General features: G+C 39.2%; 1 protein-coding gene across 1 annotated transcript in view; it reads right to left on the reverse strand.

Moving 5' to 3' along the window:
- LOC145401612 (high affinity cAMP-specific and IBMX-insensitive 3',5'-cyclic phosphodiesterase 8A-like) overlaps positions 1–11,400 on the reverse strand; it is a 125,502-nt gene extending 114,102 nt beyond the window's left edge. Inside the window, exon 1 of the mRNA XM_080273805.1 lies at positions 11,204–11,400. Within this exon, the coding sequence (XP_080129931.1) occupies positions 11,204–11,369 (166 nt within the window). The 5' untranslated portion in view covers positions 11,370–11,400. The remainder of the gene's footprint in view (positions 1–11,203) is intronic.
- Positions 11,401–12,500: the final 1,100 nt, after the last annotated feature.

Here is a 12,500-nt window from a genome sequence, read left to right on the forward strand (position 1 = left end):
TCTTTATAACGGAATTTTATCACTATAACGGAATTTTATTACTCTTTATAACTGAATTTTATCACTATAACGGAATTTTATTACTCTTTATAACGGAATACTACTCTTTATAACTGAATTTTATCACTATAACTGAATTTTATCACTACAACGGAATTTTATCACTATAACTGAATTTTATCACTATAACTGAATTTTATCACTATAACTGAATTTTATCACTACAACGGAATTTTATCACTATAACTGAATTTTATCACTACAACGGAATTTTATCACTATAACTGAATTTTATCACTATAACTGAATTTTATCACTATAACTGAATTTTATCACTATAACTGAATTTTATCACTATAACTGAATTTTATCACTACAACGGAATTTTATCACTGTATAACGGAATTTTATCACTGTATAACGGAATTTTATCAGTCTTTATAACGGAATTTTATCACTCTTTATAACGGAATTTTATCACTACAACGGGATTTTATCACTCTATAACGGAATTTTATCACTATAACGGAATTTGATCGCTAAATACCCCTGCCCATGTTTGAACTCCATCTCTTGTCTTTTCAAACTGCAGGCGACATCCGTTACCACTCAGCCACCACCCCTCTCAAAAGCGGGATTATGAGGTAATTTCTTTAAGCCTTTTCACTACACACACACACACACACACACACACACACACACACACGCACAGTTTCACTGCTCACAATATTACCTCTCTCTCTCTCTCTCAGTTCACAATAATACCTCACCTCTCTCTCTCTCTCTCTCTCTCTCTCTCCGTTCACAATAATACCTCGCCTCCCTCCCTCTCTCTCTCTCTCTCTCTCTCTCTCTCTCTCTCTCTCTCTCTCTCTCTCTCTCTCGACCTTGGCACTGCATCTGTAAGTCAAATTAACCTATCATTATTGCCACCACCACCACTATGACGTGAGAGAGAGAGAGAGAGAGAGAGAGAGAGAGAGAGAGAGGAGAGGGAAGAGCGAGGTAGGATAATAAAGTGAACTGAGAGAGAGAGAGAGAGAGAGAGAGAGAGAGAGAGAGAGAGAGAGAGAGAGGGTAATAAACTGGGAGGGAGAGAGAGAGAGAGAGGGTAATAAACTGGGAGGGAGAGAGAGAGAGAGAGAGAGAGAGACAGAGACAGAGAGAGAGACAGAGACAGAGAGACAGAAAGAGAGAGAGAGAGAAATATGCAAACATGCCCATACTCTATACCGGTACACATATAGGCAAACATGTAGGTAGGTAGGTAGGTAGGTAGGAAAGAAGGTAGGTAGGTAGGTAGGTAGGTAGGAAAGAAGGTAGGTAGGTAGGTCGGTAAGAAAGTAGGTAGGTAGGTAGGTAATAAGGTACGTTGGTAGGTAGGTAGGTAGGAAAGAAGGTAGGTAGGTTGGTAGGTAAGTAGGTAGGTAAGCACGTAGGTAGGAAAGAGGGTAGGTAGGTTGGTAGGTAGGTAGGTAGGTAGAGAGACAGACAGACAGACATCGATTGAGACAGATAGATGCGAAGCTGATCGATAGATAAATATAACACGCCAATAGATAAAGAGAAAAAAGGCAACATAAGATAGCGTGTACTGTGAGAAAGTGAGAAAGTGAGATAGTGAGAAAGTGAGTGAGAAAGTGAGATAATGAGAAAGTGAGATAGTGAGAAAGAGAGAAAGTGAGATAGTGAGAAAGTGAAAGTGAGATAGTGAGAAAGTGAAAGTGAGATAGTGAGATAGTGAGAAGGTGAGATAGTAAGAGTGATAGTGAGAAAGTGAGATAGTGAAAGTGAGATAGTGAGTGAGAAAGTGAGATAGTGATAGTGAGAGTGAGATAGTGAGAAAGTGAGTGTGAGAAAGTGAGAAAGTGAAAGTGAGAGTAAGAAAGTGAGATAGTGAGAAAGTGATAGTGAGATAGTAAGAAAGTGAGATAGAGAGAAAAAGAAAGCGAGTGAGAAAATGGGAAAATGAAAGTGAGAAAATGACAGAAAATGAAAGACAAGTGAGAAAATAAGTGAGAAAATGAAAGTTAGAGAAAGTGAGAAAATGAAAGTGAAAAAAAATGAGTGGGAAAATGTGAGAAAATGAGTGAGAGAGAAAATGAAAGTGAAAGTGAGAAAATGAACCTTTAAAAAATGAGTGGGAAAAAGAAAATGAAAGAAAATGAGAGAGAGACAATGACAGTGAGAAAATAGAAAAAAGTGAGTGAGAAAATGAGTAAGAAAATGAGAAAGTGAGAAATTGAGAAAATGAAAGTGAGTGAGAAAGTGAGAAAATAAAAGTGAGAAAATGAGAAAATGAATGTAAGAGTGTGCAAGTGAGAAAATGAAAGTGATAGTGAGAAAATGAGAGTAAGAAATTGAGAAAATGAAAGTAAGAAAGTGAGTGGGAAAATGTGAGAAAATGAGTGACAAAGAGAGTGAGAGACAAAGAAAGTGAGAAAATGAGAAAATGAGAGAGTGAGAGACAATGAGTAAATAAAAGTGAGAAAATTAGAGAAAAAGTGAGTAAATGAGTAAGGAAATGAGAAAGTGAGGGGGAGAAAATTAAAAAAAAAAATAGTGAAAAAGTGAGAAAATGAGAAAATGAAAGTGAGAAAATGAAAGTAAGAGAAAGTGAGAAAATGAAGCTAAAAGAAAATGAGGGAGACAAATTGAGAAAGAAAATGAAAGTGAGATAGTGAGAAAATAGGAGTAAGATATTGAGTAAATAAAAGTGAGAAAGTGTGAAAATGAAAGTGAGAGACAATGACAGTGATAAAATAAAAAAGTGAGTGAGAAAATGAGAGAAAAAGTGAGAAAATGAATGAGGAAATAAGAGAGAAAAAGAAAAAGAAAAAGTGAGAAAATGAATGTAAGAGAGAAAGTGAGAGAGAAGATGAGGGTGAGAAAATGAGGGAGACAAACTGACAGAAAATGAAAGTGAGATAGTGAGAAAATGAGAGAGTGAGAAAGTAAGGAAATTAAAGTGATAGACAGTGAGAAAATGTAAGCAAGAAATTGTGAAAATGAAAGTAAGAAAGTGAGAGAATCATCACCACACACTTGTCAGCCACCTGGAATAATCTATCTATCTATCTATTGCCAGACGCCTAGGGGTGGCCACAAACAAATCGCCTCCATGTCGCCCTGTCCCCCGCCAAGTCACTGCCTTGCTCCCAGTTCACACCCCCGTCTCTCATATACCTCTCCACTCCATCCCTCCATCTCATCCTTGGCCTCCCCCTCCCTCTCCCCCCCTCCACCTCACTCACATACACTCTCCTCGTCAGTCTCTCACTCTCCATCCTCTCCACATGGCCAACCACCAAACGTGTGCTTTAAAATTACAAGCCATTACATTTAGTACTGTACTCCGATGCACTGTAATGTACACTATTTTCCTCAATGTAATAGTTTATCATAGGGCTTGTAATAAGAGTACATTTAGACAGGATTCTCTCTCTCTCTCTCTCCCAGTTCATATTACCCCACCTCCCTCTTCCCTCTCTCTCTCTCTCTCTCTCTATTTTTAAAAGTCGTAATCAGTTATTCTGTTAGTATTAAGGTCGGATCACCAAGACTGAATGGAAAGCTTAGTGTTTCTCTCTCTCTCTCTCTCTCTCTCTCTCATTTCAGTTTACATTATTACTCCCCCCCCCTCTATCTCTCTCTATTTCAGTTCACAATATTACCTCTCTCTCTCTCTCTCTCTCACAAACACACACAAACACACACACACACACACACACACACACACACACACACATCCAGGAACAAAACCCCCACATTCTTCCCTGCGCAAGAACGTCGGACCTGCAGGAGTGATTGCTTGTCTGTGATTGATGGGTATGCTCGCTCAAACAGGCCAGGATTACGTTACTACTACTACTACTACTACTACTAATAATAATAATAATAATAATAAAACCATGACAAAAACAGAAATAACAAGAACAATGATAATAACAATAATAATAATAATAATAATAATCTATCTATCTATCTATTGCCAGACGCCATAATCCGGTAAGGGGTGGCCTTTTGACTTTGAGTTATTTGTTTTACGGGGAGGGGCACTAACCCTCCACTAACCCACTTGTTGACACGTAGGGAGCACGTATGGTTTGGTTACATGGTTACCACCCAGCGTTGTAAATGGTTTCTTGACTTACAGGAAACCATTTAGCTTGTCACTCAATGTAAAGCCACCTGTAAAGGAAAGAAAAGCAATAAGAAGTGACAGGAAAGATGGGAGAAATAGGAAGAGAGGAGGGCAGGCACAGAAAAAGATTGATAAAGGCTAAGGAATAAGTAGGCAGTACTACATCAAGTGAGTGGATGATGGTGAGAAATAGTAAGAGAGGAGGGCAGGCAAAGAAAAAGAATGATACAGGCTAAGGAAGAAGTAGGCAGCACTACATCAAGTGAGTGGATGATGGTTAGAAATAGGAAAAGAAGAGGGCAGGCACAGAAAAAGAATGATACAGGCTAACGAAGAAGTAGGCAGCACTACATCAAGTGAGTGGATGATGGTGAGAAATAGAAAGAGAGAAGGGAAGACACAGAAAAAGAATGATACAGGCTAAGGAAGAAGTAGGCAGCACTACATCAAGTGAGTGGATGACGGTCGCCACCACCAAAAATAATAATAATAATAGTAATAATAATAATAATAATAATAATAATAATAATAATAATAACACTAACAATAATAAAACAATAACACTAATAATAATAATAATAATAATAATAATAATAATAATAAAAATAACACTAATAATAATAATAATAATAATAATAATAATAATAAAAATAACACTAATAATAATAATAATAAAAATAACACTAATAATAATAATAATAATAATAATAATAATAATAATAATAACACTACCAAGGCCAAACCACAGCAAGCCTATAGAGGACGGCAGGTCTGTATGCTCTATACAACACTCTCTTAGGCACGTGTGAGGTGATGAGGTGAAGTGACTGTATTAACCCCTATCTACCAATTCTCTCTCTCTCTCTCTCTCTCTCTCTCTCTCTCTCTCTTATTCTTCCCAAGCACGTCTCAATTTTCTATTCTCTCTCTCTCTCTCTCTCTCTCTCTCTCTCTCTCTCTCTCAATCTGAAATGGATTTTGAAGCAACAGCTGGAGAAATTAGATGGATCTGAAGTTCCTAAGGGCCTAAGGTGTGTGTGTGTGTGTGTGTGTGTGTGTGTGTGTGTGTGTGTGTGTGTGTGTGTGTGTGTGTGTGAGAGAGAGAGAGAGAGAGAGAGAGAGAGAGAGAGAGAGTCACAGTTTCTCCTTGGTCCCTAACACCTCTTCCTTAGCGATTTAGTTTGGGATGTAGGTTGTTCATATCCTTCTGTACGTTACTTATGCAGAGTATGGCGATGTTGGAAGGATTATGTATAACAGAATAGAGGACAGTATGGTGTAATAGGGAAAATAAATCGCTTAGGAAAAGGTGTTAGGGAGCTTCCTTAACTGACGAGAAAACAGACTAAGATTTAAGTCACAGTTGTATAAGAAAAGGATAAGCCGTACAGGAAAAAAGAGAGAAGCAGGACCCTGAGGGATTGAAAGAAAATAGTTTCGTTTCGTTTATAATGGCTCCAACGTACTTGCATACGTCTGCCTTGGTCACATAATAACGGCTTTCCACGCTGCTCGATCTCTAGCAGCCTCCCTATTCAGTTCCTTATCCCCTCCTCCCAAGTCTTTTTTGGCTGCCCCTTACAACTCTGCTCTCAACATTACTACCTCTCCCCTTCAGCACCCAGTTATCATCCTCCATCCTCTCCACATCCCCAAACCATCTCAATCCGCCCTCTTCTCATAACATCTCTCACACATTCAAGTTATATCTTTCCTCTCAACTCTTCATTTGGAATCCTAGCTTCCCCAGGCCTGTAATTCAAGGCCACACTACACATCCATATAATCAATTCTCCTACCTTACCTGTATGTTTGAGCCTACAAATATCCTCTTCCTTTACTGCCCAGGTCTCGCTACCATACACCATTACACTGCTAACACATGCTGCATACAAAGATCCCTCAGCACGAAGGGAGAGCCCTCTCAGTGTCAGGAAAGGCAACAACTCCCTAAACTTCTTCCAGCCACTCCTTACCCTTGCTACCAGGCTAACTCCAACCCCACCTCCAGCATACATGAAGTATTCTTAATAACGAAATTCCTCCACACACTCAAAGGACACCAGCAAGATTAATCCATTCCCTCGTCTCTTTTGTATGCTTTCTTTTACATACCACACACTCAAAATCGGCATTGTTTTGCAGCCTACCTATAATACAACTAGATTTTTTTACGCATCCACTGTCGCAAACACTGCAAAAGATGGAGTTACTTCCCACACCCTTTTGGCAAACTGCACATGCCTATACTCCCTTTGCTCTGACAGTACCGCCATCAGTCCTAGAAATCACCTTTGTTTTGCCCATGTTTACATTCAAATCCTTGTACCCCATTCCATCTCTCCATAAATCTTTCCTCCGCTACCCTCTCCACAATCAGCACCAAATTATCAGCATACAACACCTCCCATGAGAATCCAGTTCTGAAGTCATGTGAGAAAGCATTTGGGTACTGTATAAATTCGGTAGAAAAACAGACTCCTCATAGCGAAGTATTATCTAGTATAGCCTACGGACACCCAGAGTACTGTGTCGACCTTTAGTCATCATATTACAAAAAAGAAGTGGAGCAAGAATAAGAAGAACAAGAAAAAGACGACAGTAAACAGAACATAGCAATGGATGATAAAAACGATGCCCAACACGAGACGCAACACAAATATGAAACCCCTACATGATCTAAAAGTGCTTACATGCAGACTACAAGATCAACCAGAAGTATACATTGTTTCTGAATTGAGAAACAAATCATAGTGGGAACATGTACAAGAACTAAATCAGTTTCATTCATTCATTCATTGCCAGACGCCATAATCCCAAACGGGGTGGTCAAGGACTTAGAGTTATTTGTTTTACAGGGAGGGGCACTAATCCTCCACCAACCCACGTGACACGTAGGGAGCAGGTATGGTTTCGATATATGGATACCACCCAGCATTGTAAATGGTTCCTTAGCTTAGAGGAAGGACAAGCAGGAGAATCCTGTTGTCACAGGCAGTTGAGTAAGAATTTCCACCAATCCCTCTGCCAGGAACTCTGAGTTATTTGTTTTACAGGGAGGGGCACTAGTCCTCCACCAACCCATTTGGCACGTAAGGAGCACGTATGGTTTGGATATATGGATATCACCCAGCGCTGTCTGTTACTGCTCAATCTCGTGCAGCTAGAATTGCCACTTATCCCTCTAAGAAAAAGTTGCGAACTGGACACCAATTAATGGAGATCCGTCGACTAGTTAATAGGCCAAAGTCTCGTTCGTTATCGGAATTAACCAGACAAATCGCTCCACTAACTAAGAACGGCCATGCACCACCACCCACCGAATCGAGAAAGAGCTCTCAATCTGTCAATCCTTCCGGTGTCTGGGCCTGGTGAGATTTCCCGTGTTGAGTCAAATCAAGCCACTCCTTGTGGTGCCCTTCTGTCAATTCCTTTAAGTTTCAGCTTTGCAACCATACTTCCCCAGGAACTCAAAGACTTTGGTTTCCCGGAAGCTGCCCGCTGGGTCATGGGAATAACGCCAACGGATCGCTGGTCAGCATCATTTATGGTTAGAACTAGGGCGATATCTGATCGCCTTCGAACCTCTAACTTTCTAAGTGTAAAATACATGACATAATCCAAATAAACACGATTTTCAAAGGGCAAGGCAGCATGTCAGCCGATAAATATCTAATGGTGAAATTTGCTTCATTTCATGATTATAAATTAGTGGCAAACACTTCGTCAAATGAGGCAAAGGATATTACTCTGTACAAGTAGTTACAAAAATAAGTATCAAACAGTTTTGCAATCAACCAATATAGTACAGCCAAATCTCCTCTGACATGGTTTAGTGGTAACGATAAAAAACACACACGAGCAGCAGAATCTGAATATAACGAACCGAACTTCTTTATGGGAAATATCTGGGACTTGATTCACAGACCTCCTTTAACCCAACTCAGACCCAATTCTGTTCACATTAAATCTGTACCAATGAATCCAACATATAACTCTATTTCATCCATGCTAGAAACAATATTAAGAACAGGAATGAGCCTCAGTAACAAAAATTATAAAAAAAAGTCTATACATTTACTTTGTCTGGAACTTGTACGGTACGATTATCAAAACCAACATGACAACTTTACGGAAATGGATTCAGCATATTTACGGCAAGATCAACGGTAAACACAAGAAAACATTAGAATTAACACACATACAACACAGATAAACATGACAATACTTTATCAATGGATTTAACACACTTTCACTGCCTCTGAAGCATGACAGAAGCAATATCATGCACAATGAAGAAGCACTAGCAAAGTAAGGAACAGTCCCAACAATTAATACTGATTCTGCATGAAAACCTTGGCGTCAGCACACTAGCATATACTTAGACATGAAAATTTTATACCAATACTATACATATAGCATATTTTAAACTAGAAACAAAGCCAGTAACAATAACCAGCAAATGGAAATTATCTATCTATCTATCTATATACCTAGGCTGCTTCCCCCAAGGAAAGGGAGGTAGCCGAGACAGGACGACACACTCCCCATTTACTCATCCATTCAAACACATTCATTCGCATCTTAGCCCCAAGGGGAGAACGGACAGATCCTTATCACAAAAGAAAAAAAAAATGCAAATAAATGCCGACTGAATACAGAAAAGTTATTATACATACTAATGGACTCTGCACATTTTAAATTATTTTCTGTATGCTTGAAACAATCACAAGGAAAAGGAAATTATTACAAAAGAAAAAAAATGCAATTAAGGGGAAATCTTGTGTACCAATGCAAACAAATGCCAAGCCTGTAAGGAAACACTGGAATTAGCTTACAAAGAGTACAACAGACACGACAATTCTTATTACAGTTATCTTTCAATTATCCATCATCGAAATATCCAGCCAAACAATATTCAGCGTGGAGGTTGGCTGAATTAGTGACATCAGATAATTATTACTGTGCTACTTAACCTATGCACCTTTTACTGTGCTGTGTAAGTTGTAAAATGATATATGATTTTGTGAAGTGTAAATGAAACCACTGAATTACTCACAAGAAATATAGGTTTTTGAAGGCACACCTCATCATCTTCCCTATTTTCCCACATATAAATCATTGCAGGTTGGATTAGACTGCATGGGAGGTAAAGTGATTGCAATTAGGCAATCGCACAAGGCCATGACAAGCACTGACAGAACTTGTGTTGGGGGACATTTCTGGTGTACTGGGAACTTAAGTATTTGGCAGCTCAGTAAATGTTCACTAAAGACACATTTTGACATATTTTTTTCTCTAATACAAATCATGGAGGATACAACTACAAAGCAACACAAAATTACTTCCATCCATTCATTCATTAACTTTCTATGAACTTTCTCTGACAGTTCTATGTTGCTTCACAATCTTTCTCACTTTTCTTGAAAATTTTGGCTGAAGGATTGGCGATATTCAAATTATTCATTCTTATGGCAATGTACCAGATGACTTCACAACACCTTTTAGATATTTAGTACACATATTACACTTTAACATTCTCTTTTATGCTACTTATCTTTTTATCACAGACACACTTTTGAATACCGGTATATAACATGCAAGATATTAAGGTGTTTATGCAGAAAAAATGGCTAAGTAAAAGGTGCCATAAACTTTCAAAGCCACTAATAATCCAGCCATTAGAGTTAAAAAATAACCAATCACAGCCCACCCTAAAACAAGTAGCATTAAACATTTGAATGGGTCTGTTACTTTGCTCTCATCATCCATTCACTTGATGTAGTACTGCCTACTTCTTCTTTCATCTTATCGTTCTCCTTCTGTGTCTGCCCTGCTCTCTTTCTCCCAACTTTCATGTCACTTTTACAACTCTTCTTTCCCTTTCAGGCGGCTTTACACTGAGTGACAACTCTAATGGTTTCCTGTAAGCAGGATTGTGGAGTCGGTGATAATATTTCCCGACTCTGACTCCAGAAATTTTACAAGTTTGACTCCAATTTACGTATATGCTGAACTAATTATAACTGCACAGGGACATGATGCAGGTAAATGACAAATATTCACGAATTTTGACAGATGCAAGTCTTAAATGTTTATTTTAAATTCTCTGCTTACAGTGCTTGCATAACAAATAAACTGTTATACATGGTTGTAAAATAAACTGAATAAAGTACTGAAAAGATATGACTGATACCATTTCAGAACCAAAAAGCTTGGAGCTGGTGTCGCGGATATTTTACCGACTCCGACTCCAACCAAAAACAGACGACTCCAACTCCAAAACCCTATCTGCAAGCCACGAAACCATTTACAATGCTGTGTCGTAACCGTATATCCAACCTGTACCTGTTCCCTACGTGTCAACAAGTGGCGTGCCCCTCCCCATACAATAACTAGCTCAGAGACAAATGGCCACCTTTACACAAGTATGGCATCTGGTTATGAATAGATTTATACTCTTCTAAACCTCCAACAACAAACACCAGCTCAACTCCCATCGATCTTAATTCGGCAGTGCATGGTGGTGATGGTGACTTTTTAAACCAAGTTTCATTAGGTTCTGGCATGCTTTCAGACTGTGTAAAGTAACTATCAACTACATCAACACAACTACAACAAAAATAAATGCGGAGCCGAGAGGAACAAGGTCGCATATGCCATTTTTTTTGACAGATAATCAAGCCTAAAGTTAGAGAAATGGCATTCAATGTGGAATAGGAATATGGAAGAGGGGTTTGTACCAACGTTTAGCTCGGACATCCATTTATTTTTTTGGTCAGTCTGCACGTGCGTTCCTGCACTTTTTCACCAAGAATTTAAAAAAAAAAAACTCATATTGTAACCCTCAGTAAAAAAAATAAAACATTGTGTTTATCATATAGCTATTGTGGATAGTACTGAATGCGATACAGGCAAAAGATACCTGCACAAAATGGGATTTTCGATCATAATGCTTCATTCACAAGGCCTTACATCCACCCTCCTCAGATAAAGGAAGAATGGATGTGGTGGTGCTTGCGACCTTGTTCCTCTTGGCTCCTCAAATACTCAACTGACCTTGGTTTTGGTTGTGTGCAGTGGTAGTGGTGGTGACATCTGCAGACTGTTGGTGGTTTGTGATGGGCGCGGGCGAGGGGGAGCGTGAGGGAGAGGGCGAAGTGTCCTGGCCACGGCAAGACACACCCCCAAGATTGGACACCTGCGTACTCGGCGTGCACCCCATCTTCACGCCTCACCTTCCCAAGCCTCCTGAGCCAGGTAAGAAACAACACTCGCTCCGTTTTGAGGCGGGATTTGACACCTCCCTTCTCAAAACTTCCTCTGCAAGGCGAGTAACACACTCCGTTTTGAGACAGCCGTTTTGAGGGGGATTCAACACTTCACTTACTAAAACCTCAAGTGCCACTTAAGTAACACAACTGCTCCTTTTGGTGGGTGGGTGGGGGGGAGGATTTGGCACCTTATCAAAATCCCCTCACTCCAATTTGAAGGGGGACCCAGCACCTCTTACCCAAACCTACTGTCACGTAATACTCTCACTCCGTTCTGCGAGGAGGAATTTGGCACCTTACATCCTCAGGCCTCCAGCGTCCAATAGCTAACACACTCACGCGATTTTCAGGGGGGACTTAGCACCTCATATATCCAAGCTTCCTGTGCCAGAGAAGCGATACACTCACCCTACTTTGTTCTTTTTCAAGCTTCATAAATATTCCTTTGCCCTTTCCTTATTCATGTTCTTTTCCCTCGATTCCATTGGATAAACTTTTTCCTCTTAAGGTTTGTGGTCCTTTCTTCCTTTGTTTATGTTCTTTCCACTTTATTTTTGTTCGTTTTGTCTCGGGTGCTTTCAAATGCTCTTTTTTTCCTAGTCTCGTTTTCTATCTTATGTTTTTATTTCTGGTTTCACTAAATATTGTTCTAGTTCAGGCTTACTAACGATATGCCAGGTCCTCCTTTTCATTTTCCTTTTACTTGTTTTACACTCATAGCTTTTTTTGCCTGTCTCTTGTTATGTTTTGCCAGCTCTCATTGTTTTTTTTTTTTTTACCTGTCCTGGGGTTGCATGTTAAGCTGTTTCCATAACGTATATAATCTGTCTACATCTTACTAATTTTAACCATATTCTTCACGGCTTTACGATGCCCCGCCAAGTTTCAAATCCTTACTCGGTTTCGCAATTCATGTGATTTATCCTTCTCCTGGTCTAATTCGTCCTAATTCCTGTAATTTTTTGTGCTTTACACTGTTAGATTTTCAACAATTAATGCATTATTCTTGCAGACATCATGCTTTCTGGTTTAAAAAATTTCGTAATGATTTCTAATTAAATTTCGTTCAGTTCTTTAATATT

This window comes from Coenobita brevimanus, chromosome 56 (genome assembly GCF_032717465.1).
Source record: "Coenobita brevimanus isolate Jiangsu-jjx chromosome 56, ASM3271746v2, whole genome shotgun sequence".
Taxonomy (NCBI): Eukaryota; Metazoa; Arthropoda; class Malacostraca; order Decapoda; family Coenobitidae; genus Coenobita; species Coenobita brevimanus.